The sequence below is a fragment of the Dromiciops gliroides genome, chromosome 6 (assembly GCF_019393635.1).
Source record: "Dromiciops gliroides isolate mDroGli1 chromosome 6, mDroGli1.pri, whole genome shotgun sequence".
NCBI lineage: Eukaryota > Metazoa > Chordata > Mammalia > Microbiotheria > Microbiotheriidae > Dromiciops > Dromiciops gliroides.
In genome coordinates this window covers 152,946,494-152,974,232 of record NC_057866.1, presented here as the reverse complement: position 1 = coordinate 152,974,232, position 27,739 = coordinate 152,946,494, and the positions used below count along the sequence as shown (strand labels likewise).

Here is a 27,739-nt window from a genome sequence, read left to right as displayed (position 1 = left end):
CAAAAAGATGTTTCCTTTATCCACATGACAGTATAATAGCATAGAGATAATGTCATCTCACTCTTGGGGTCAAATAATTAACTATATAAGTACAAGATGAGCTAATTTTTCTGAAAAAAATCTGGGAGTTTTATGGACTACAAGCTAAATATGAATGAGCACATGATGAGGCAAGCTAGGAAAGCTAATGCATTCATAAGCAGCATTTAGAGAAAGAAAGCACTAGGGAGGTAATAGTTCTTTGGGGGGTAAATATTATTTTATTTTTTCCAATTACATGTAAAGATTTAAAAAAAAATAATAAACATTTTAATTTGAACTTTTGAGTTCCAAATTCTATGCCTTCCTCCCCTGCCCCCCTCCCTGAGGCAGTAAGCAATCAAATAAAGGTTATACATGTGCAATTATGTAAAGCATTACCATATTAGTCATTTTGTATAAGAAAACTTGAATAAGAGAAAAAAAATGAAAGAAAGTGAAAGATAGCATGCTTCAATCTGTGTTCAATCAATATCAGTTCCTTCTTTTGAGGTGGGTGGTATGCTTCATCAATAGTCCTTTGGGATTGTCTTGAATCATTGTATTGCTGAGAATAGTTAAGTCATTCCCAATTCTTCATCAAATAATATTGCTTGTCACTGCATGTTATCATGGTTCTGCTCACTTCACTGTACATCAGTTCATACAAGTCTTTCCAGGCCTTTCTGAGATCATCCTGCTTGTCATTTCTTATGGCACAACAATATTCATCACAATCATATACCACAGTTTATTTAGCCATTCCCCAATTGATGGGCATCCTTTTTATTTCCAATTCTTTACCACCACAAAGAGAGCTGCTAGAAATATTTTTGTACATGTGAGTCCTCTTCCCTTTTTTTATGATCTCTTTGGGATACAGACCTAGTAGTGGTATTGCTGGGTCAAAAGGTATGCACAGGGGCAGCTAGGTGGTGCAGTGCATAGAGCACCGACCCTGGAGTCAGGAGGACCTGAGTTCAAATCCGGCCTCAGACACTTAACACTTATTAGCTGTGTGACCCTAGGCAAGTCACTTAACCCCAATTGCCTCACTAAAAAAAAAAAGTACACCCACTGACCCCTGTAATAGAGACTCGAGGAAAAAGGAGGCCAAAGCATTGATTTTATTTCTTTCGAAAGAAAGGTGCACCACACTCACTGGGACAACCAGGAGGTGTGACACACCGGGATTAGGAAACCAAGCAGTTTTTATACTCTTTGCAGACATCTAATTTGAGCAAAATGCGGTAATTGGGTTCAGCAATAAATCATTCTCCTGGAATGTCCAGCGATAACTCTCTCTCTCCTGGGTTGTTAGATCTGCAACAATGTATCATGTCTACATAATGTCTCGGTGCAGACTCTGAAGCAATTTTTAAGTTGATATGCCTATATTTAGAAAGGGGGATAGTAGCTTCCCATTATTGCCTCTCTCTAGAGAAAAAACAGAGAGAGAGAGAAATAGGGGGCTCCAAGGGGTTTTAAGACTTTGAGATCAGATCACTAGGCCGAAGGGGGAGGGGGGCACTTTCCATCTCAGTGGAGGGTCATATCCCTATGTCCCTCTCAAGTGTTATGAAATTTTCCTTGTTTTATAAAAAGATCTAGTGTAATATTCTTTTAAATAACTAATTTTTCTGGTGTGCTTTAAATAGCATAGACATTTAATAAGTTGAAAGGGAGCAGGGGTAATCTAGTCCAATTCTGGATTTGTAAAAATTTGATTTGCCTACACCTTTTCAGGAATACGTCTTTTATGTGATGCAGAAATCAACGATATTAGATGTGGCATTTGTGCCAGAAGAGGATACATGGGCTAATTTTCAGTGAGTCTTGGCTTCCCCTTCCCCATGGCCACTTTGAAGAGTCACTGTCAGTAGTGCAGCTCTGTGGGATAATGGGTTCTAAATAAGTTGATTTTTATTTGTGTATGTGTACAAAATCAAACTATAACATTGAGAGATAGTGGTACAGTAAGAAGTCAGCTTGAAAATAATAATTATAATTTGAATGGTGACTACATTGATGTTTACATTTCAGAGATAATTTTATATAAACCTTTTGCTTACTATCTTAATTACCAAGTAACCTTTATAATTTTATTAGAGATACCATATTAATGGTAATGGACTATCTGGTTTTACCAATAAAAAGTAAACCTCTGTTTTAGTTACCTGGGTTTTCCAGATTTTATAATATCTGCCCTGTCAATGGACCTATATTATCCATTTAACATAAAATATATTTGATATGGCTGTGAAAATTATAATTATACTACTTTGGGCTAATTAGTAGTATCTTTTAGATTTGTTATGCCTTAACTTCTGCCTTTTTTATAAATGCTGTACTTTTTCTTTCTTCTATAGATATGTTGCTTTATTTTTCATCTTATTTATAGATATCTATATTTGAGCTTTTAACATTTTGTTCCAGAATTTTAAAACTTCTTAAACTATAGTAGTGTTTATCTGCCACCTAGAGGTCATGAAAGTTTCTACTTTTTATAAATTCTAGACATAGATGATCCTCTTCATATGTTTTCCTTTCTATGCCTAGCCCAGTACTCATGCCTAATAAGTGTTCAGGAATTGATTTCATGTACTTTTCTGATGCCCAATTCATCCTAGAGCAGCCTATATTAAACTACCTCGTAGAAAATCCAGTCATTCATGGTAGCAACCTGTAATCACAGCTGCCAGGAAGGCTGAGATTAATGTCTCTCTTCAGCTTGGGCGAATTGAGCTACAGAACTATCTAGGCTAATCTATCCCAAGTCCAGAATCAATATGGTAAGCCTATGGTTATGGTGAACCAACAGGTTGCTTAAAGAGGGACAGACCAACCCATGTCAGAAATGGAACAAGTCTAGGCTCCTATGCTGATCATAATAGAATTGAGCCATAAGTAGCCCTTGTACTTAACAGTCTAGAAAAAGGGAAGATAGTTTATGACCCCACTGTCAGACTCTACCAATTACAAATTCATTTGGGTAATGAAGTTTCTCTTAAAAAAATAACCTACAAGAATAAACCCTTCTCTTTATCTCTCTCACACACACACACACACACACACACACACACACACACACACACTTATACACCCCTTTACTTAATTGCTTAAATCTGATTATCATATTTTGTAAAACCTACAAATAGGGAAAAGGAGTTGTAATGATTGGAATGATGCCACCTACTGGAGACTTGCTGTGGGAAAGCTCCACCTTGAAGAAAATGCCTCAGAGGCATTGTGGCTTTTCCTTGGCATCAGGAAATGACGTTTACTCATGGGTGCTGTCTATCAAGGCTACCAGCCAATCAACTTGAGGAGCCTCCTATTTTCTAGGAGGAGACAGGAAGGAGGAAAGGGAGCCTGCTCAGAGAGCTCTCGCGCTTTTGGGTTCCTGACTTGATGGTGGTGGTGGCGGCAGAGGACTTCACAGGAAATTTGAGGAAAGATAGGAATGCCAGGCTGTTGGAATTCTGTTCTCAATCTTTTTCTTTCTATTTTTCAATAAACCCTTAAAAACCTAAACTTGTTTTATCAGTGATTTTAGTCAGTTTCCCCCAAAACTGGGGGAACAGATTAGAATCCACATTTAGAATCTTAAATTACACAGAGCTTAGTGATAATTTTTGAACCTGGAATACTGCAGACCCAGTAACTTTGAATGACATGGGAATAGTGTGAGGACAGTGGGTGACTGGGGAATAGGGAAAAAAGAGGCACTTGATGGTTGTAATTAACTATGTCACACTGAAAATTATCTTGGGAAACTTCTAGGAAGATGGCAAGAGAGGGAGATTCCTCAAAGTTGCCCTTAAAAATAGGACTGGAAAACTAAAAGAGAATGAATAAACCAACAAAAAGCTTCTATGTGATTAAAATATACATCAAGGGAAACAAAGGAAAAGGCCCCAGAAGCACACATTGAACTGATGTTTAAAATTTCATCAGAAGTGGCACAGGGAATCCTGAGAGAATATCAGACATACTGAGAGAAATAAAATGAGAAATCAAATTTATGTTAAGAATAACAAGTAAAATTAAAGAAATAAGAAAATGCAGCCACAAGATTCCAAGGAAGAAAATGAGAAAGCCTACATTGATGGCGAATATGTATAGTAAATCTGAACATTTCAGAAGATTCATCCAGAAGTATAATTAATGAAATAGAGAAAATAATGATAGTCCTGCTGAAGTGACAAAAGAAGATTAGAAAATAACAAAAACATGGGGAAGCCATGTAAGTGAAATTTGTAATTTCCATGCAGGTGAAATTTGCGATTTCAGGTGACAAGATCAAGAAGAGCAAACTTTAGAATTATTTGGGGGGCAGCTAGGTGGTGCAGTGGATAGAGCACCGGCCCTGGAGTCAGGAGTACCTGAGTTCAAATCCGGCCTGAGACATTTAATACTTACTAGCTGTGTGACCCTGGACAAGTCACTTAACCCCAATTGCCTCACTAAAAAAAAAAAAAGAAGGAATTATTTGGGCCCCAGAAAACAAAAACAAAAACAAAAAAAAGAGAGAGATAAGCATCTGATCACTGTTTCTGGAAATTTTTATTTTTCAAAATTTTTTTTTCAATTTTAATAGTATTTTATTTTTTCCAGTTATGTGTAAAGATAGTTTTCAACATTTGTTTTTATAAGACTTTGAGTTCTAAATTCCCCCCTTCCCTAAGACAGAAAGCAGTCTGATGTATGTTATACATGTAACATTAAACATATTTCTGCATTAGTCATGTTGTGAAAGAAGAATCAGAACAAAAGGGAAAATCCTCAAAAAAGAAAGAAAAACAAAAAAAGTCAAAATGATATTGTTCAATCTGTATTCAGATTCCATAGTTCTTTTTTTCTGGATGTGGAGAGCATTTTCCATCATGACTCCTTTGGAATGGATTTTTTTTTTTTTGGTGGGGCAATGAGGGTTAAGTGACTTATCCAGGGTCACACAGTTAGTAAGTGTCAAATGTCCGAAGTCCAATTTGAACTCAGGTACTCCTGGTGCTTTATCCACTGCGCCACTTAGCTGCCCCCTTGGAATGGAAAATTTTAAAGAAAAGTTCTCAGACCTATCAAAAACAGTGATGCTCCACAAAAAGAAAGGACTTAAGTAAAGAGAAAATTAAAATTCAGCTCGCCCAGGAATATCATCATGAAACTTCCAAATTATATCTATAAAGAAAAAAATCCATTAAGCAGTCAGGTGGGAAAAATAAAGTTTTTTAAAAAGTCAGTCAAGATTTTACCAGATTTTTCTGGGGGAAAAAAAGACGAATTATCAGATGATTGTATTTTACATAGCAATTTATAAAAACAATTTATTAAGACACAAAGAAAGTTTTAGTTTACATCTGTAGGTGGAGTATCAACATTAATGAAATCATGGATCCTTTAGGTATCAAAGGAATAAAATGGTATTTCATATAAACAAAGCAGAAAAGGAGGGAGGAGATATGGTGGAAAGGGCTAGGAGGGAGTGTGGTGCAATTTCCAGGTGAATCTTTATTTTACAGAGTCGATGAGGGTGGGTGTCAAGTTTTAGAAATATTTACTTATTTTGTAGCATAAAATATAGAAATTGTTTTTTACTTTGTTATATTTGGCTTATAGAAACAGAAAAATAAGAAAATTGTTTAAACTTTTGGCAAAACAAATAACAGTTCAACAAAGAATAGTAGAGGATAAGAAAAGCAATCAATTTTATCATTAAGTATAAATGGAATTAATTATCCCATAAAAAAGAAAAAGATTACAGAATAAATTACAAAAGTAGCCCAGAATTATGTTGGCTACAACAAATGTATCAAATTTTGTATTTCTCTAGCTCTTAGCATAATGCTGTAAATCTAAAAGGTTATTTTTTAAATTAGATTTTATTTTTGAACGGAGATCTGCCTCTCTCCCTCTGACTTTCTCATCTTCCACTCACCTATGAGAGAACAAGAAAAACAAAACCCATTTACAAACATATATGGTCAACAAAACAAATTACCACATGGGCTTTCACTCTAAAAAATGTCTCATTTTGTACTCGAGTCTATCACCTCTCTATCAGGAGGTGGGCAATGTGTTTTATCTATAAAAGGCTCATAATAAATATTTGATGCATGTGTAAATGAATCTGATATGAAAAGAACTACACATTTAAATTGAAAGCCCAAGCTAAAATTAAACACACTACAGAAAGGTCAAGAAAATTCTGAATCATTTTGATGATACATAACAAAATGGATTTGAAGTATGAAAGCATCCACAGAGATAAACAGGAATGTTTTATTGTACTTAAAACCACATATATACAATGTCCAAATAATATGTAATTAAATTTACAAAAGGAAAACATAATATTAAAACCAAGAAATACGTATAAAATGAATATTAGTAGATTTTAATACCTTATCAGAATTGATAAATAAAAGGAAAAAATTACAAACTTGAATAGTGTTGAAAAATATGTGTTTGTATATACTGTTTGTTTGTGTATTTAAGGTATAGTGAATAGAGCACTTTTTTTGTTTTGTTTTTTTGTTTTTTTGTTTTTTCAAGGCAATGAGGGTTAAGTGACTTGCTCAGGGTCACACGGCTAGTGTCAAGTGTCTGAAGCTGGATTTGAACTCAGGTCCTCCTGAATCCAGGGCCAGTGCTTTATCCACTGTACCACCTAGCTGCCCCCTAGAGCGCTGTTTTAAAAGAAAATAGAAACACTTAAGTTCAAATCTCACCACTGCTATTATCTAGCTTTGTAATTCTGGGCATGTCACTATAATTCTCTGTACCTTAGGCAGCTCCCTAGAACTTATTTACTAAGTTAGAGATAGGTTGAGTTTTTGACTGTGAACTTGAGAACAGGGATTGCCTTTTTGCCTTTCTTTGTATTCTCAGAAATTAGCACAAGTGCCTAAAACATAGTAGGTGCTTGATAAATGTTTACTGATTGACTCTGTTGATAAAATGGCAGATTAATTGAGCATTTGCATTTACATAATATGAGCAAGGAGTACTTTTTCCCTTAGTGGGGAGCCCTGGCACAACTTGAGCTCACAGTGATGAGACAAAAGAATTTCTGTTTATTAGAGAAAGCACCAGGTCATTAGATTCACATGAGTACTTACTTGTACAGATCACATTCATCTGCACAAACTTAGAAGAAAAAAGAGAAAGAGGATACTTAACAGAAAAAGAACAGTAGTAAGAAAAGTGACTGCTTGAATGAACAGTGATGGAGGGGGATAGCTGCAGTCTACATTTGGAGCAGGGAGATGGAAGGGTGAACACATAGTCTGTTCTGGTCATGGAGTCTCAGAAGAATCCTGATCACAGAACTAGGTTTCACAGAATCCAACCTGCCATAGAAGTCAGCAGATGGCTCTTATCTTAAACTTTTTACCATCTTTTGAGTCATGTGATCTGATGTGACTGTGTCATTCCACTAACATGTAATATAACAAAACTGATTTCCAATATGAAAAGCATCCACAGAGATGAGTAGTATTGCACTGTGCTTAAAACCATGATAAACATATGTATATATATATATGTATGTATACAAACATATATAATTCATATATGTGTACCAAATAATATAGTAATTAAATTTATACAAAAAAACTTACAATATTACAATTAAGAAATACATATAGGGGCAGCTAGGTGGCGCAGTGGATAAAGCACTGGCCCTGGAGTCAGGAGGACCTGAGTTCAAATCTGGCCTCAGACACTTGACGCTTACTAGCTGTGTGACCCTGGGCAAATCACTTAACCCCAATTGCCTCACTAAAAAAAAAAAGAAAAAAAGAAAAGAAATACATATAAAATGATTAGTAGACTTCAAAAAAAAAAAGAAAAAAGTTACAAATCGGAATAGTATTAAACAATATTTATATCTGTATGTAGTATGTGTGTGTGTTTGTGATATAGTGAATTAGGCTAGTGGTAGAGATTAAGGAGGAATTAGATTTTGCTTCCAATGGGGCCTCCATTGGATTACCCTTTTGTGTATGGTGGCCAGAGAATAACTGTACTGTTTAATCCCTTTTGTGTTATTTACACACCTTTTTCAATAATTAAATACTATTGTTGTTGGATTGGGAGCTAGATGGTTTGGTAATAAATAGTGTTGTACTGGATTAGGGCTTCAACTATGATTTGCAAAATTGATCACCCAAAATAGCCATGTTGAACCTGAGAACAGTATGAAGGCACTTCAGAGCAAGAGCAATTGGAGATGTCAGGGTCCTCCTAGTTGTTACATATATGTGATTATAATTTAATATAAGAAGCAAGGAACATACCTGTTTTTTTCAAGTTCAAATGAAATGTTCACAAAAATTCATCATGGTCTTATACATAGGGAAATCCTAGGTAAATTTAGGCAAAATTATATATATATCTTTTCCAGAACATAATTCAATAAATCTAGACAAAAAGTGATCATCTGATGAAAAGGCATTGGTTAACATGGAAGTCCAAAGCAAAAACTCTTAACAAATTACCTTACATTTAACGATAGTACAAATGTCAAAGTCCATGGGATGTAGGGATACTTTGGGGGGCGGGGGCAGGTCAGTGAGGGTTAAGTGACTTGCCCAAGGTTCACACAGCTAGTAAGTGTCAAGTGTTTGAGGTCATATTTGAACTCAGGTTCTCCTGAATCCAGGGCCCGTGTTTTATCCACTGTGCCACCTAGCTGCCCCATTAGAAATACTTTTAACACCAAACATAACATTTTTATATGTCAGAAGAAAGCAGAAGGGAAATTATTAAAATCACAGAATTAACAAAATGTAAAACAAAGAATAACTTCATGAAATCAAGAGCTGTTTTTTTTAAAAAATACCATTAAAATTATAAATACTAAATTTACTAAAAACAAACAAAACTCAAATTACCAAAATGAGAGGGGAATCACAATGAATAAAAAGAAAATTTGTGTGTGTGGGGCTAGCTAGGTGGCGCAGTGGATAAAGCACTGGCCCTGGATTCAGGAGTACCTGAGTTCAAATTCAGGCTCAGACACTTGATAGTTACTAGCTGTGTGACCCTGGGCAAGTCACTTAACCCTCACTGCCCCGCCCCCCCATTTGTTTTTTTTAATTGTAAGAGATCATTATGTATTATCTATGTGATAAATTTAAGTATTTGAGAGAATGGGTGACTATCAAAGATACAATTTTTTTATAACCCCAATAATTCTGAAATGCTTTAAATGCCCAACAGAGTAGTTTGTATTGAATCCTAGAAATGGAAACCACTAAATCTTTCTGTTTAGGGAAGTGACATGGTTAGACCTATTGTTATTCATTCCAGTCCTACTCTCTGTGACCCCATTTGGGGTTTTCTTGGCAAAGATAGTTTCCTTTCAGTGCGATAATATTCCATTAAATTCACATGCTGTAACTTGTTCAGCTATTCTAGAATCATTGAAAGCATACTTTATTTCCATCTTTTTATTGTTACAAATTGTGCTGCTATGAATTTTTTAAATATATGGGTCTTTTCTTGCTTGTATTAACTGCCTTTTAAGGGTATAAACACAGGATCAGGACTAGTGGGCCAAAACATAAAGTTTAAAAGTTTGTAGTTGATATACCATATACAAATTCAACATACATTCATGTAAGGAACTGATGAAAATTTAATTGTTTCCCCAATTATTGTTTCCCCAATAGACATAGTGGATAAACTGTAATTTTGTGATTCTGTAAGAACAAGCAATTTTCAGAAGAGGAAACACAACATGTAAATTATCACTTAAAAATTATTCAAATTATCTAATAATAAGATACATGGAAATGAAAACAACTTTTAGATGCCACTCCAGTCCAATTCTGTGTTGAGATAAGGAAACTAAGACACAAAGACTTAGCCAAGTAGTAAGTTTGCAGAGCCAATATTGAACCCCAGGTCCCCTGATTCCATATGCAACCATCTTTCTGTGACACCATGCAACCTTCCAAAAGCATGGCCTTGTACAAAATATGACTTCTAGTGCCAATTTGATTGTCCCATTATGTCATAAATTTCAAATTTTTAAGAAATGAAAAGTTCCTGTTGTGAAACTGATCCTTTTTGTGGGGACATTTTGTAAATATGACGTAGGGTTGATTTTCTCCTTAGTAAGACCTGTTTATTATCTTAATTAATATGTGGATTTTAAAAGAATTTTATATAGAGCACCGGCCCTGGAGTCAGGAGTACCTGAGTTCAAATCCGGCCTCAGACACTTAATACTTAACTAGCTGTGTGACCCTGGGCAAGTCACTTAACCCCAATTGCCTCACTAAAAAAAAAAAAAAAATAATAATAATAATGTAATAAAAAAATCTTTAAAAAAAAAAAAGAATTTTATAGTTCTTATTACTTCATGGAATTTTTCTGAGGAATGTGCAAAGTACCATAGATAGATATGAGCCACTACTATTTTAGCGTGTTAGTGTCTGTATGCCCCTTTCTTAGAAAGAAACATATATTAAAAAAAAGAAAGAAACGCATATGTAAATATATGTTTATGATCTTTTACAGTGAAATTTTGAACCAAAAGGAAGTCATAAATATAGTGGCATGTAGTTAACATTTTAAAAATCCTAAATCAAAATTTTGGATTCTAATTAACAAAGGTGTTAAAAATTTTAAATTAATGAAAAAAATTTTAAAGGTGTGACTTCTTACAACATATGTATCTCACTGTATTCATAACTTCCCTTCTGTTCAAAATTTCATTATGAAAAATTACAGATGCATATAGTTTTATAATAAGAAAGGGGCACACTTCTGCCTAATATAGCAATGATAGTTCATATTTATATATCACTTTCCAGATGAATTTTGTTATTATTTTTTCTAGCTCTATAAAATAATTTTTAGGTAGTCTGATTGGTATGGCACTGAATAAGTAAATTAATTTAGGTAGAATTGTCTTTTTAAAAATTTTTTTGGCGGAGCAATAGGGATTAAGTGACTTGCTCACGGTCACACAACTGGTAAGTGTCAAGTCTCTGAGGCCGGATTTGAACTCAGGTACTCCTGAATCCAGGGCCGGTGCTTTATCTACTGTGCCACCTAGCTGCCCCTTAGACTTGTCATTTTTACTATATTAGCTCTGCCTATCCATGAGCTATTGATATCTTTCCAATTATTTAGATCTGTATATATCACTTTCAACAGTCCTGGGAGGTGAGTAGTTGCAAGTATTATTTTCCCTATTTTATAATTTTGGAAACTGATTCCCAAGATTATGCAGCTGTTATCAAAACTGGTATGTAAACCCAGATCTTTCTCCACATCCAATGCTTTTTCCACCAGTCTCTATCTGATATAAGGAATCTATTTGGAAGAACCTTGCCAATAGTCACAGTAGTAGTCTCAGGATCTCTTCAAAGTTTTTGCCTTTTATTAATGACTTTTAAGTTTCAAAGGTATTGCATCTTTGAATATAAATATAGAAATAGTTTTCAGCATTGAACCTAGATTTGTATCATATCTGGCTTTTAGATGTTAGTGCTTTTTACTTATGGAAGTTAATTTACTATAATTCACAATTTTAAGGCATGCTCTAAAAAAATCAAATGAAGTACTTTATAGATATTATACTCTGCATGTTAAACAGTATGCCTAATTTTAAATGAATAGCTGATGATAGACCAGGAATGAATCCGTATCAGCCTCTTCTCCTCTAATGATCTAACCAATAGGCTATTCCTCTATTTATTAATAAATGTCCTAGATCAAAGTCAGTGTGCACAACAACACTAAGTAAATATAATCATTTTCTCAACAGAAATACTATGCTTCTTTGGATTAGGCTCTGTTGTGAAAAATCCTGTAGGTTTTTACCTTGATGTAACAGAAATTTCCAAAATGACTGAAGTTGAGTTGTTATTTTTAACCATATAAAGGTAAATGAACCCACAGCTAGGTGACACAATGGATAAAGTGTCAGGCCTGGAGTCAGGAATACTCTTCTTGCTGAGTTTAAATCTGGCCTCAAATACTTACTAAGCTGTGAGACTCAGGGCAAGTCACTTAATCCCGTTTGCCTCAGTTTCCTCATCTATAAAATGAGGTGAAGAAGGAAATGGTAAATCACTTCAGTATCTCTGCCAAGAAAATCTCAAATGGGGTCACAAAAAATCAGACATGATTGAAACAACCAAACAACAAGAAAAATAAGAAATCACCAGCCATTGCTTGTTAGTCTATTCTTTGTAGTGAAAAAACTCATGCCTCAAAAGTATAAATGGCTGGTTCTGGTGGACTTATGATATCAGGACTATGATGTATCCATAAATTTAATTTCAATTTACTCTGTTGATGAAAAGGAAAAAAATCATTTTGTAAGTTTTTTGTTTATTTTTGTCACTTCATTTTTACTTGCATTTCTGTGTGGTTATTCGCTAATTTTTTTTCAGCTTTTTTTTTTTTTTTTGCTGCTAATCATAGCAAGTGCTTCGATAAATTTTTGTAGAGTTGGAAGGGACCTTGGAGATTATGTAGCCTAACCCCTTCATTTTATAAATAAGGAAACTGAAGCATAAACTGGACACAAGATCACACAGTTGTGATTAATAGCTAGTTAGTTAGTGCCTAAGCTGTGATTAGTAATGAGCTTCCACCCTGACGCATTTCTCATTCATAACAATGAATTTGCTATACCAATATCCATGGAAAGAACAACAACAAAACCAGAACACTTTACAATTATAATGTCTAAATCTGTCACTTGAGAGGAGTTGAGAAAATACACCTCTCTCCTTTCTGGTTCAGGAATTCTGGGTGTAACATATTGCACATATTAAAAGACTTGATGTGTTGGTTGTTTGCTGAACTGCTTTTTTGGTCTCTTATTTATTATTTTAAGAGATGACTTGTAGGGTGTTGGGCAGGGAACTATGTATTTGGAAATGGAGATTATATAAAAACAAAAGATATTAACAAAATTAAAACTAAATGCACTTGCTATTATGGTTAAATTCCATATAACAAATGTGTTAAATAGGAAATGAAAAATAAAAACAATACCTTAAAATGCTGTTCTTCAGATATGGCTAAGAATGTAGTTTTGTTGGGGGCAGCTAGGTGGCGCAGTGAATAGAGCACCGGCCCTGGATTCAGGAGGACCTGAGTTCAAATGTGGCCTCAGACACTTAACACTTACTAGCTGTGTGACCCTGGGCAAGTCACTTAACCCCAATTGCCTCACCCCCCCCCCAAAAAAAAAACAACACACAATTAAATTAAAGAATGTAGTTTTGTTGTCTGGTTAAAAAAACACTTTTGCTTCCCATTTTGTTGTGTTAGAGTTCCTTGCTCTGCTGGTGAATGTTGGAGGATGGATGTCAGTATACCCCCGTGAGAATTTGTTATTAGCAACTATCTCTCTAGCCACTACATCATAAAGTTGGAGTTAATTTTTTTTTAATTGGTTCCAACAAGGAAGAGAAAACAGAAGTTAGGAACCTTCTAACCCCTAAGGATGACTAAGGAGACAAAATAATACTTATGAATGGTAGTAATGGCATTGCCAGCTTAGTGCATAGGAAAGTACCAGAGTAGGAAAAGTGAAATAATGGAGAGGGAAATTAAATTCAGTTCCACAAACATCTATTACTCTATGCCAAGTCCTGTGCTAAGTGTTGGTGATACAAAGACAAAAACAAAATGGCCCCTGCCTTCAAGGCAGCTTACATTGTACAGCAGGGAATAAAACATGTAATCCAAAAGTGAATACAAAATAATTTGTAGGGACACAAAAAGAGAAAAATAGTGACTAATAAAAGAGAGAGTGAAATATGGCCACTCATTGTCATTATTATCAATATTAGGCAGGCAAGTGGTGCAATGGACAGAGTGCTAGACCTGGAATAAAGAATTCAAATGTGGCCTCAGACATTTACAAGTTAAATATCTAGATTTAACCCTTCATGGTTTCAGTTTCCTCATCTGTCAAAAAGTAGCACCTACCTTCCCAGATCAAATGAAATATTTGTAAAGTACTTTGCAGACCTTTTAAGAGATTTACTTTTAGTAGTAGTAATATCATGATCCACTGAACTCTGCACCCAAGTTCTTTTGTAATTTTTTGTTGTTGATTCTGAAAAACAACACAAGGATTTACTAGAATTAGAAGAAATTTCCTTTATAAAAGGAAAGAAAAACAAATGAAGGAATATACTTGGAAAATTACCAGAAAGTGAAGGTTCAAAGTCTTGATTCGGCACCACTCTTAATCAAACACTGAAAGATAAACTCTAGTGATTTAGCACAATTTTCATATTCAGATCTTCCTTTCAGACTTAACAGTGTGGTGGTGGCTCAGGTTACAGTTTGTGAATATTTTTGGAAAAGACTGTGAGTAAAATATGACTTTTGAATTTACTTAAGGAAGTTATTTATAGGATAAATTGCCTCTATTGAGAAATTAAAACAGAATCAGTTTGCTTTAACTTGTTCTTTCACATTTCAATTTGATTTGACTAATAATTTAAGTTTTAAAATCTTAAGAAAACATTTTTCTTCTTTTTTCTTCATAATTTGTCTTTGTAATTAATCTATGCTAATGTTAGTGTTTATCATTTTAAACATAAAATAGCTTTATGCACTACTATAATTAAACTACTTTGAAATTTAATTGTGATAGAAGGGCCGAATTCCAGTACTTCCTATAACTAAATACAAGTTATCAGTGCTACAATTTAGCTAAAATATGCCTTTGGTGAGCAGCAGGCCATGCCAGGAACTGATACTAGAATTAATCTGATTTTGATTCTTGCAGTTAAGAAAAAAGGAGGTCTTCTTTTGCTCTTTTAAAAATTATGAGTAATGAATGACAGAGCTACCAAATGGCACGCAGTCCTGTGCCCAGTGCTAGCACAGGGATCCCCTGGGATCTCTTTCTGACCAAGTGTTCAGTCCCCCTGCTGTCCCTTGGTGTTATTCCCAGTGCCGCCATCACTGTAGCCCAAGACTGGTGCTTCTTCCACCATGCCATGGTGTCAGCCAGCTCCTATTCCACTGTCCACAGACCTCTCTTTCTACCTTCCTAAATTTCCCTGGGCTGGAAAAATGATTCCCTGTGATATCTTGTTGGTTTTCCCACTCAGTTCAGTAAGGTTTGGTTCAGTAAGGTTGTTGTAGAGGGGTGTGTTGGAAGAGCTTGACAAAAAAAATGCTAACTTTACTTTTAAGGAGCTTACATTTTAATGAGGGAGACAAAAGAGTAATTATATGAGGATATACAAAATAAATATAAAGACAATAATTACAAATAAATGCAAAGTAGTTAGGGAAGATAGCATTAGTCACTGGGGGCCTCAGGAGAGGCTTCATGTAGAAAATTATGCTTGAGCTGTTTCTTGAAAGAAGAGAGGTATTCAGTGAAGGGGAATGGGGCTGGGGGGGGGAGATAGGTGGGGCAAGACCATGAACAGTTATCTTTTTTCTGTTCCTTTTTCCTTTCCCCTTTCCCTTTTCCCTCCTCCTTCTCTTAACTAGTCTAGAAATATAGCAGCTAATCATAGGCGCAGTCCTATCACAGATCAGCATGGGCAATTGACCTGCTCTGTTTTCAGCCTGAGCCAGTTCACCGTTCCTGAGGCAGGCAGCTTGCTCTCCCTTCTCCTACTACGACACAGCTCACCATCATTGAGATAGGTTTAGTGCAAGCACTTGATCAGCTTAGTCACCTGCAGCGTAGAACTCCCCAGTTCAATAGATTTACCAACTTTATCCTCCCTGAAAGTTAGAATGACAGATGTGTGCCACTATACCTGGCAACAAATAGTTTTCATGAAATATAAACCATCAGCAACCGTCTAGGAAAATGTTCCAAATTGGTAATAATAAAAGGAATGCAAATCAAAATAAACAAGTTTCATTACAACCATTAAATTGGCAAAGATGACAAAAGACAGAAATAATAAGTCTTAAATGCCGAAGCTACTATGAAAAGATGAATACATTAGTGAGTTGTGGTGGATCTATGAATTAATCTAAACATTCTGGAAAACAGGGATTACATGAGAAAAGTGACTGGGTTGCTAATACTTGTTGACTTAGCATTACCACAAGGCAGAACCAAGGTGACAGAGGAAAGTCAGTAATTGCTCAGAGCTCCTGAAACAATTACTCCAAAAAACTCCAAACACAGGCATAAAACAACTCCTGGAGCAGCAGAACCCACAAAAAAAAAAAAAAAAAAACAACCAGGCTGAGATCATTTTCCAGCCAAAGAGGGCTTAGAAGTTCAGCAGGAGAGGGCTGCTTTACCGGGGTGGGAGTGGAGTTCAACCCTGTGGTCATGACAACACAGATCCAGCTCCAGGCAGGCTGTGCCAGAGAAACTTACCCCCGAGCCTCAAATAAGCCGCAGCACTGGTGTCTTCTGGAACTAAGCTCATGGTCTGGTGAGAGGGTTGAATGGCTGGCCGGGGGTTGGGGGGTGGCGAGACTACAAGGGTGTCTGAGGGGGCTGAGAAATTTGGTCGTCCTACCCTCACGGGAAATCAGGAAGAAATCTTGAGTGGCAGTGGCCCAGGTGGGGGAGGGGCAGGAGCTTGTCAGAGCTAACAACCATAGCAAACAAAATTTTGTTGCCTGTTAATTGGCAAGTTGGCCTGAGGTTATTTACAGACCAGAGCATAGGCCAGGCAAGTGAAGAACCTAGCCTTTCCTAAATCATACCACCTGGGACCCCCTAAAGCTTAGGACAGTTCAGCCTGGAAGCAGGGCCCCACTTTAAGAAGGAGTTAAAAGTCAAGTAAAAGACAGGCAAGATGAGTAGGCAGAGAAAGATGTGAACCATAGAAAGTTTCTTTAGTGACAAGGAAGATTGAGGTGCACCCTCAGAAGAGGATAGCAACGTCAGGGCTCCTACATCCAGAGCTTCCAAGAAAAATATGAATTGGTCTCAGACTTAGCATTAGCACTACTGAACATATGTCTCAAGGAAGTAAGAGACAAACAAGGTATAATATATACCAAAATATTCACCACAGAACTTTTTATGGTAGTGAGGAAATATAGATTGGGGATTCACTGAGTAAATTGTGATATGTGAATATAATTTAAGAAATGATAAATATGAAGAGTTCAGAGAAAAGAAGAGTTGTATGAACTGATTCAGGGTAAAATAAGCTGAACCAGAAAAACAGTATACATAACACATAAAAACTATACATAATAACTATAGCAATTTAAATGAAACCACTAAAATGACACCAAATGCTATGTACAGCCTTGGCCAGAAAGAATAGATGAAGAAATTCACCTCCCTCATTTCACTGTAGAAGTGGTAGGACTGAGCAGCTAAGTGGCACGGCGGATAAAACACCAGCCCTGGATTCAGGAGGACCTGAGTTCAAATCCAGCCTCAGACACTTGACACTTACTAGCTGTGTGACTCTGGGCAAGTCACTTAACCCTCATTGCCCCACCAAAAAAAAAAAAGTGGCAGGACTGAGTGTAGAATTTTGCATAGATTGCCTTGATTTTATTTAACCGCTGCTATCTTTGGAAAAAATTTGTTACAAGGGAAAGATCACTGGGTGTGAGGAGTAGGAGGGAAAAATAATTCTGGGAATAACTTTGATGTTCAAATAAAAGGCTTCAATAAAATGAGGGGAGGAAGCAAATATAAGGAATTCAGATATTGGGAATATCTGTATAGTCTGATATGAAACAGCAAAAGCAGCACCAAGAGAACAATGTCTGCAGTGACCTCAATAACATAAACATATTTTAAAATCATAATTTAAATTAATATAATGACCAGCCAATTTCAGAGGACTAATGAAACTTGTATTTTCCTCTTCTCAACAGAGAAGTTCATAGGCTTTGGATGCAGAGTGTTGCACATGCTACCAAACATAAATTCCAATTATGTCTAACTGTTTCTGTTACTAGGGAGGGTTCTGCAGGCAGAGAAAGAGAACAGAGTTTTTGGAAATAACAGTGATGTAAAAATATAAAACCAAAGTTTAAGTGAATTTAGTTTATACAAATGTGAGTTAGTACTCGTTTCTTTCTTTTGTGCTGGGCAATGAGGGTTAAGTGACTTGCTCAGGGTCACAAAGCTAGTAAGTGCCAAGTGTCTGAGCCTGGATTTGAATGCAGGTCCTCCTGAATCCAGAGCTGGTGCTTTATCCACTGCACCACCTAGCTGCCCCTCTGGTACTTGTTTCTTAATGTTTATTCTTGTTTGGCAGACCTAGAATTCAGATGGTAAAATTTTATTAATATAGACAAGATTTGAGCCTTATGATTGTGTTGAAGACATTTTAAGTTCGGTGAATTCAAGAAATGTCTTTTAAAATTGTCTACTTTAGTGGATAGTCAGAATAATTCAGTGAGCTAAGATGAGAACTAATAGATTTTTTTTTTACTCTAACTCTGTGTCAGTTACTGCAATTAATATCATTGTATAAAATGGGAAAACACAAATTGGCTTTTATATAGTACAGCAGAATTTCCACATATTTTTTTAAAAAGGAGAGTAGTAATAAAATCGTTATTTTTTTCAATTAATTTTTGCTTAGAAGAAAGGGTGGGATAATTACACTTAACATCTGAAATGTACATTGTAAAAACATCTGCACTTAATATAATGGGAACAATTATCCTTAAATCATGGGTAATTATCCCACAATATCTTTTACATTAAATCCACCTTAACATTAAATGCAGTAGATGTAACACCAGTTTGGTTGGATAGACTCACATGTGATCAGCATAATTCAACTTGCAGTCCAGAGAGTGTTAGGGATTAAAATCCTAAAACATGGGACCTCTTAGCTTCCCTCAGGGACCTTAAAATCTCATTTTGGAGAAAGGCATATGTCCAGTAGTATTTGTGCAGTATGTGACCAGGAAATCTCTTCCCCCAGATTTCCCTGCCCTGCCACTTTCTGGAAGTCCAGTGGAGAAAGCAAACAATTCCCAAAGTATAAAGGTTGAAAGCCAGTTTATACAGCTCATTATTCCCCTAAGGGAGAGAGATCTCTCCAATTGGAGCCCATCTCTCTCCCACCTCCTACTCAGCCAGTCAACAGCAGTTAGATGAAAAAGCAGCCCTAGTCACTGGGGAACAATCAGGCATTATATGTCAGGTGCCTCCGCAAGGAACCTGTGTCCAGGTCCCTCCCTGGGAGGTGCCCCAGTCAAGCAAATCAGAGGTTCCTCTGATCACCTCTACTACAGTAGATTGTCACTTCTATAAGGTTTCCTCAGTTCTCACAGGTGCAGTGGTACTGCTTCTAACACTTGCATAGCTTGATCACCTGAAGGGAACTGGACCTAATATTCAGGCTCTTATATGTGGGTCGATTCTGAAAATTTGGTCAGGCACTGTTTTGAAAAAGACAAAAAAAATCAAGATTTGCCTCAAGGAGAGATAATAAGAAAACACATGTAGAGTCGGGGGTGGGAACAGGGTTGAGTAGGGGAGGGTTGGTATAGATGATGGGAGGAATGTAGAAGATATAAATACAAAATAAATTAAAATGATTAAAAAGCAAAAAAAAAGTATCAGTGACCCCCAATTTTACTAAAAGAAAAAAAAAATCTAAGAAGGCCAAGAAACTAAATCCCACCTTGGCTTGGAGGGTAGGAAAGGAAGGTTCGCCATTAAAACATGGCAATAAGGAATTAATCTCCAACCCACGGTCTTCTCTTATAATGAAGAAAATGGATCTATCCTCTGTTATATCAACACTGGCCTACTTGCTATGCCTCACACTTGATAGGGCAGCATTGGCTGTGCTTTCCCTCTTGACCCTCACCTCTTGGTTTCTCTGGCTTCCTTCAGGACACAGCTCAAGTCTCTCCTGCAGGTGGCTTGTCCCAGTCCTTCCACTTGCTAGTAGTGCCTCCTCTCTACAATTACTCTATATCTTGTCTGTACCTAGTTATTTATGTGTTACTTTTCTCTACAGAATGTGAGCTCTTTCAGGTCAGGGAATATTTTTGCTTTTCATTTTGGCCTCAGTACTTAGTATACTATCTGGCATATAGTAAGTATTTAATAAATCTTTATGGCGCAGCTCTTAAAATGAGTTGTAAAGATATAATTCCCTGGATTTAATTACCATTAAAGATGGAATATGGGAGGCAGCTAAATGGCGCAGGGATAGAGCACTGGCCCTGGAGTCAAGAGTACCTGAGTTCAAATCCAGCCTCAGACGCTTAACACTTACTAGCTCTGTGACCCTGGGCAAGTCACTTAACCCCAACTGTCTCACCCAACTAAATAAATAAATAAATAAAGCTCTTGTTTTAAAAAAAAAAAGGCAATCTGGGGGCTTAAGTAACTAAGCCCAGGTGCACACAGCTAGTAAGTATCTGAGGCCACATATGGCCTCAGGTCCTCCTGACTCCAGGGCTGGTATTCTATCCACTGTGCCACCTAAGTACCCCCTCATTGACTTTTTTTAATTAATTTTTTTGTTCTTAGCTTATCCTCACTGTTCCCCAAAACCCCTCTTAACGAATGTTAGTAGTTAAAAAAATTTCATATCTCCATATGAACCTCATCCAAAAATATATCTTACACATATTAGTCTATAATCTCTTGACACCATTTATTCTTTTTTTAAAAATAATCGTTATTGGTCTTTTTAAAAAAATACCAGTTTCCCCAATATTTTTTCCCTCCCAGAAAGCCATCTCATATAACAAATGATATTTTTGTTTGTTTGTTTGTTTTTGTGGGGCAATTGGGGTTAAGTGACTTGCCCAGGGTCACACAGCTAGTAAGTGTCAAGTGTCTGAGGCCGGATTTGAACTCAGGTACTCCTGAATCCAGGGCCAGTGCTCTATATCCACTGCGCCACCTAGCCGCCCCACAAATAATATTTTTAAGGACAAAAAAAAAAAAAAGAGGAAAAAAATCAACATAAGTGATCAATACACTTTTTAAAAGTCTGTAAATTTGTACAATGTGCAACACTTATGGACCTCCTACCTCTGTGCAACATTTGCTTTTAATTTTTTCTTTTGTGGTTGTTCTTAACATTTGCATGAAACATTTACAAAACAATATGGTGAAAACAAGAATAATCATAACATTTAGCTACTATGAGACAAAAGCAGGAATAATTATAACATTTAGTCAGTAGAAGGCAAAAGCAGCAATAATCAAAACATAACAGTACAACCATAAATCTCAGCCACATTCTCCCACCAGTGTGTACAGTAAGGGATGAAAGATTTGAGTGGGCATACACAAACACCCAACAAGAAGGCATCTAAGTAGGGAGACCCATGTGCATAGGGTGCCTCACAGCTTTGGACTACTGACCTTCATGTTCTTGGTCTCTTTAGAAATAGTCTACACCACATGTCACGCACTGGGCAAAACCAAGGCATGGCCATTTGTTCACATTCTAATTCTCACAGCTCTCTTGCTCTCCCTTATTTACTAATCAATGTACAATATGGCTTTCCCCAAGCAGAATGTGACCTCCTTGAGGTCAGGGACGGTGTTGTTTCTGTGTCCTTAGCACTTAACACGGTGGTTGGCAGACAGTAGGCACTTCATAAATGCTTTCTGAGTGCGTTAGAGGAGATTGGGAGATGGCCGAGTTGAGATGTCCTCAAGAAGGCTTTGTAGACAATGTAGGTCTTGAGCTGAAGATGAAAAAGGGCTATGATGTTCAGTGTTACAGGAGGCTGTGGAGATCAGGCTGGATTTCATCTGCTTCCTCAACCCCCACTACAAGTCCTCAGCAAAGGAGACAGTCAGTTATTAGGTTCATTGTAGAAGATTTTCTTGTTCACTCATGAGTTGGATTAGATGGCCTCCAGTGTCCCTTCCAATTCTGGGATTCTGTGAGTCTCTTCAGACCAGACCAAGGTATATTTGTAGTCCTACTTCAGAGATTGTCACATGAAAATAACTTTGTTTATTTAACCAATTTATTTGATTAAATAGAGGAGTGACTTGTTTCTCTCACATGGTGGTTTTTGTCTTTCATATTCTCAGTGTTAGTTTAAGAGGCTCAGTAGGCTCTTTAGCATATTGCTTGGCATGTAGTAAGGACTCAGTAAATGCTTGTTGACTTTATTTTCAGTAGTTTAACATCAAGATATAAAACAGTATCAAATGGCAATGTTGTCTAGCCTACCCTCACCTCCACATTTCATTTTTATCTTCTTTTGCCAGTTCTACTTAATTTGTACCAGTTTGATCATTAGTGAGGCAAGGTAGTGCAATGGATAGAGAATTAACCCTAGAGTCAGGAAAATCTGAATTCAAGTATGACTAAGTGCAAGACTTAACTTTCAATTGCCTCTCTAAAACTTAGCCTTGAGCTTGTTGTTGTTGTTGTTGTTGTTTTGTTTTATTTTTTTGGTGAGGCAATTGGGGTTAAGTGACTTGCCCAGGGTCACACAGATAGTAAGTGTCAAATGTCAGGCCAGATTTGAACTCAGGTCCTCCAGAATCTAGGACTGTTGTTTTATCCACTGCACCACCTAGCTGCTCTGTTTGTTGTTTTTTAAAAAGTAGTTGTGATACCATAATTGGTTCCTTTTAACCCTCTCTCTGTTATTTTGTACATTCAAAAATATTCTGAGAAAGGGTCCAAAGGATTCCACAGCATACATACAGAAAGGTTAAAAAACTCCTGCTCTAAGACAATAACTCTTAGAGAATATGCAAATATTCATCAGTAAAAGAAATTCCTCATGGGAAACTCACTTCCCTGATGAAATCATAGGTCTGGTCTAGTCTAAAAAATGATGATCTGCAGGATATAGGAGATATGTATACGTTTTCAAAATTAAAGAGTTTAAATTCTAATAGTGTCTGTGCCATGTTCTTTGTATAATATAATCAAGTATTTTGTGAACACTCCGAATTACATCTAGGCATTGCATGTGATTTAAAGCAAAATGCACGATTTCTGTCCATGAAGTTACATATGAACATTGTGGCACAATGTAGATGAGACAAATAAGAAATGTGACATGACACATGACCTTTTTATTTATTTATTTGTTTTTTTGGTGAGGCAATTGGGGTTAAGTGACTTGCTCAGAGTCACACAGCTAGTAAGTGTCAAGTGTCTGAGGCCGAATTTGAACTCAGGTACTCCTGGGGGCCGGTGCTCTATCCACTGTGCCACCTAGCTGCCCCAACACATGACCTTTTTAAAAAAAATATTAAAATTTAGCATGTTGTTCTTTTGGAGAAAATGGGAAAAGATTTGGAATCTGACTTTAACTCACTTATAGAACATTTCTGAATGCTGTAATTCACTTTTTGTTCTGGATTTGTCCCTTTAATTGGCCCTGTGGAATTGGCTGATGTTCTGTGTTTCAGATGTTGGCAGCTGTGGACTTGGCACTCCCTCCTCCTGGTTTGGAACATGAATATAACACCCTCCTAACCCAAGATGCTGTTCGGTTTCTAGCTGAATTGGTCTCAACTTTTGATCTGGACGTGGATAAGGTTGTTTGGCACTGATTTAAATTTGCTTTGATTGACTGTGATTTGAAAATACAGATGGTAGAGCCTGAACAACAACAGTGTTCTGGTCCTCTTGGCAGGAGGAATGAGCTGCGTTTTAGGGATGAAGTTGGCAACAGTTGTATATTCCATGAAGCAGGAACCGCTTCCATGGCCCTCCAGCCAAGAAATGACTCAAGAATGTAGAGAAGTGTCATGTTTCTTGTATGTGAATTTTAAGAAAGCATTTCTCTCATTAGAGCAGAATGTGGCCCTTTTTTCAGAGATTGGGGTCTCTCTTATATGTACATCAGAATCGTATAAAACTTTAAGGTAAATGTGGCGAGTGGTATCAGTGTTCAACAATTCCCTGGGTACTTACATGAGGTGAGATGTTAAACAGGCAGATGTTTGCCAAAGCCAGTATCTTGTGTAAAGTCCAAAGATGAGCTGGATTCTTTGGTTTTTGTTTTAATTTTTTTTTTTTGGTGGGGCAGTGAGGGTTAAATGACTTGTCCAAGGTCACACAGCTAGTGTTAAGTGTCTGAAGTCGGATTCGAACTCAGGTCCTTCTGAATCCAGGGCCAGTGTTCTATCCACTGCGCCACCTAGCTGCCCCCTGGATTCTTTGTTGATGGTGAGGTTATTCAAGTGCTCCTGTTCCTAGATGACATTTTGCTAATTTCATTGACCCCACAGAACATTACAATGCTGCCTCAGTGAAATATTCAGCAAGGTGAAAGAATTTGGTTTAATTATATACTGGGGGGAGGGGGGAAGGAAGCACTTGAAAAATGTATGTTGCTCAGATGATGCTACTAAGCTAGACAGAATGCAATCTTGAAATTGATCTGTTGATAGGTATATGTTATACAGGTGCTACAGATAGGCAGTGAAGTAGGCCCAGGCTTGGAGGAGAATGGGCCATATTTCATTTTGGAAATTACAGTATCTGTAGTGATCCCATTGTTTTTTAGGTTTTTGTTTTTGTTTTTTGGTGGAGCACTGAGGGTTAAGTGACTTGCCCAGGGTCACATTGCTAATAAGTATCAAGTTTCTGAGGGCAGATTTGAACTCAGGTCTTCCTGAATCCAGGGCTCTATCCACTGTGCCACCTAGCTGTCCCAATGTAGAGTTTTGGGTGTTTTTTTTTTCTTGTTTTTTTTTTAGTGATCCCATTTTTTATTACATTTTGGGGGGGAAGTGATCCCATTTTTAATTTCAGTCTTTATAAGACACTTATGAGCAGTTTCAAAAAGAGGTGTGTACTACTTTGTGGAAATCTTGATCAATCCATTTTATAATAATCTCTGGTAAGAAATTGTTAATTAGGTTGAAGATCAAAATATATTATTATCCTTTGAACCTCAGCTTCTTCATCTGTAAAACAAGGAAGCTGGACTAGATAACTTATCTTCCACCTCTAAATATATAACCCTGTCATCTTTTGGTTTTTGTTTTTTATTTTTCTATTTAATTTTTTTCAGTTAACAAAGTCTTGTTTTTTAGACATTTGAATCAAATCTTCCCAGGTTTTAGAAAAATGATTTGTAGAAATAAGTTTTATTTTTTCCACTTCAAAGTAGTTTTCACAAGTTTAGATTTGACATAGAAAAAAGGGAGTTTTTAAAGTTTTTGTATCCTAAATTAAAAGTTGGCACTTGTTTCAAATAAATTTAATAAGCATATTAATACAGGGTGGGCCAACAGTCATGAAGGGATTTCCATATTTAATAACTCCTTTATTTTTTGTTTTAAATTTATAATACCATAGAATAATATACAATATATATAAGAAATGAATTTATATCATGTGTGAAAAATAAAATCTCATAAATGGTAGAAATAAAGAAAAAATAAGTTTCAAAAAGTTATTAAAACATCATGACTTTTGGCCCACCCTGTATCAGAGTAGCAAGTCATTTTTTCAAAACTATTTCCATTTGTGGGAAGGAAGAAAGGGAAGTTCATTTCATAACTTTTTCTGCAATACCAGGAAAATTGAATAGAAACATACAAAAAATAACTTTAAAAAAGTCATTTTAAAACTCATTTTTAGCACATCACACAATTCCTTCCAAATAATTTTTTGAAGTCCAAAGTCTGCCTTTTAGAGAGGAAAAAAAGAGCCAGTTTCTTCCCCCCCAAAAAAGAGGAATAAAAATTCTTTCATTTCCTTCAGAATAAGTCTGGAGTTTGGAGGATAGAGAGGAGAAAGAGGGAAGACTATACTAAAATGGAATTTTCAGTATAAAACCCACAAGCTTGAGAATCACCAACTACCCTCAACTAAAGTTAAGAACTAACTTGACTAGAACTGTGACCTGGGTGGAGGCTTTATAAAAGGAAAGTTGTTTTTTTGTTATTTTGTTTTTTTCTCTCTAGGTTTTAAAAACCAAATGCTAGCATAAGTAATGTTGCTTAAAAGTATTTGGAAATTACTAAAAAAATATTCATGTTGGACAGATCCTGCAGCAGCGAATTGCTCGAAAAGTTCAGTTGGACCTAACCAGTGGCCTCCCAGACTTCTCCCCTCATACTTCCCACATTCGAAAGGATAAAACCTGGAAAGTGTTGCCAGTTCCTAGGAGACTACAGAACCGTCAGGTGGATATTGGCGACACTGCACCTTACCAGACTGAGCGATTCCTTAGTGCCTTAGGATCCACTGCCCAGGGCATTCAGGTACAGTGGGATTATGTGGGAGCTTCCAGTCCACTGGAGCATAGCATTTTGTATGTATGTATGTATGTATGTCTGTATGTATGTATCTGTACGTAGATTTTAAGTTGTTACCATCACGTATTATCACTGTTATTTGTTCAGTAGGAAATTGCTGATAGGAATCATGGTGGTATGTTACATAACAGTTGAATATGTGGGTTTTTTCTTTTCTTTTCTTTTCTTTTCTTTTCTTTTCTTTTTTTTTTTGGCAGGGCAATGAGGGTTAAGTGACTTGCCCAGGGTCACACAGCTAGTAAGTGGCAAGTGTCTGAGGCTGGATTTGAACCCAGGTACTCCTGAATCTAGGGCCGGTGCTTTATCCACTGCACCACCTAGCTGCCCCCGAATATGTGGTTTTTTAAATCACTAATTGAATAAATTAAAGATAACTGGTGTAGATCAGTTTTACTTCTCACTGCTAACTTTGTTTCCAGGAAGTATGTAACAGTCTCATTAATTTTTTTTTTTTAAACTAGAGCTAGGTGTTTTCTACAGTTGTGGATCTGTAACATTTTATACTCAAACCTTCATTATTGACGTACTGAAATTTTTCAGCTTATTGCAGGATTACTCTAGCTAAAGTAGGCAGCTTTTTTTTACTGTTTAAGATGATGTGATCCTCTGAGTGAATTGATTCACCACGAAAGGAGTGCCAGTGATGATTCCATATGTCCCATCAGTTCTGTATCTCATTAGAAGTTAGTATATTGGCATCAATCCATGTCTTATGAGTTGGTTAGAATTAGTCAGTTTTCTAGATCCTAGATGAACTGATAAATTCCAGGTCCTGGGCCTGAAAAGCTGATGGGGTCCCTGAACTGGTGATGACCTCACCAAAGTACAGCCATATCTCAAGGCCTAAACTGAGTCAGCAATTATACCCACAGTGACAATAATAAATAATAATAACAAACATTTATAAAGAGCTCACTATGTGCCAGGCACTGTGCTATAAGTACTTTACAATTTTTATCTCATTTGATCCTCACAACAGCCCTGGAAGGTGGGTGCTATTAGTATTTTACAGTTAAGGAAACTGAGGCAAAAAGGTATTTGACTTGCCCAGTGTCCCACAGCTAGTAAGTATCTGAGGCTGGATTTGAACTCGTCTTCATCATTCCAGGCTCAAAACTCTATCCACTGCATCACCTGGCTGCCTTCTATAAACCATGAGAAAATAATATTTTTGTTTCTTTCTACCATCAGGTTGATTTTGATGATGGCAATTGTCCAACTTTCTTTAATCAAATTAAGGGTATCTATAATATCTTCCAAGCTGTTCACCATAAATTTCCAGGTGAGATTAAATTTAGTAATTACTTTTTGAGCATATTCTGTGCTGAACACTGAGCTAAGAATCATAGATAGGGAGGGTAAAAAAAAACAATTCACACTACATGGTCTTTGTTTTCAAAGAGCTTCTGATCAAGGAAGAGATCGGATGGATGGATGGAAGGAGGGAGCGGGGAGAAAGAGAGAGAGGGAGAGAGAGAGAGAGAGAGAGAGAAGTTAAATGATTCAAGAGTTATGTTTTAACCAGATAACTGG

At 36.5% G+C, this 27,739-nt stretch overlaps 1 protein-coding gene across 6 annotated transcripts in view; it reads left to right on the top strand.

The window, feature by feature from the left end:
• LOC122730714 (malate synthase, glyoxysomal-like) overlaps window positions 1-27,739 on the top strand; it is a 73,415-nt gene that overhangs the window by 10,581 nt on the left and 35,095 nt on the right. For 3 of the 6 annotated variants that reach the window (XM_043970004.1, XM_043970001.1, XM_043970006.1), the window contains exons 2-5: window positions 1,765-1,847; window positions 23,342-23,470; window positions 25,934-26,152; window positions 27,398-27,488. In XM_043970004.1, coding sequence (XP_043825939.1) covers window positions 23,342-23,470; window positions 25,934-26,152; window positions 27,398-27,488 — 439 coding nt within the window. In that variant the 5' untranslated portion in view covers window positions 1,765-1,847. Of the gene's footprint in view, window positions 1-1,764; window positions 1,848-14,295; window positions 14,374-23,341; window positions 23,471-25,933; window positions 26,153-27,397; window positions 27,489-27,739 lie in introns of those variants that run through there. The other 3 variants (XM_043970005.1, XM_043970003.1, XM_043970002.1) reach the window with 2 other exon arrangements.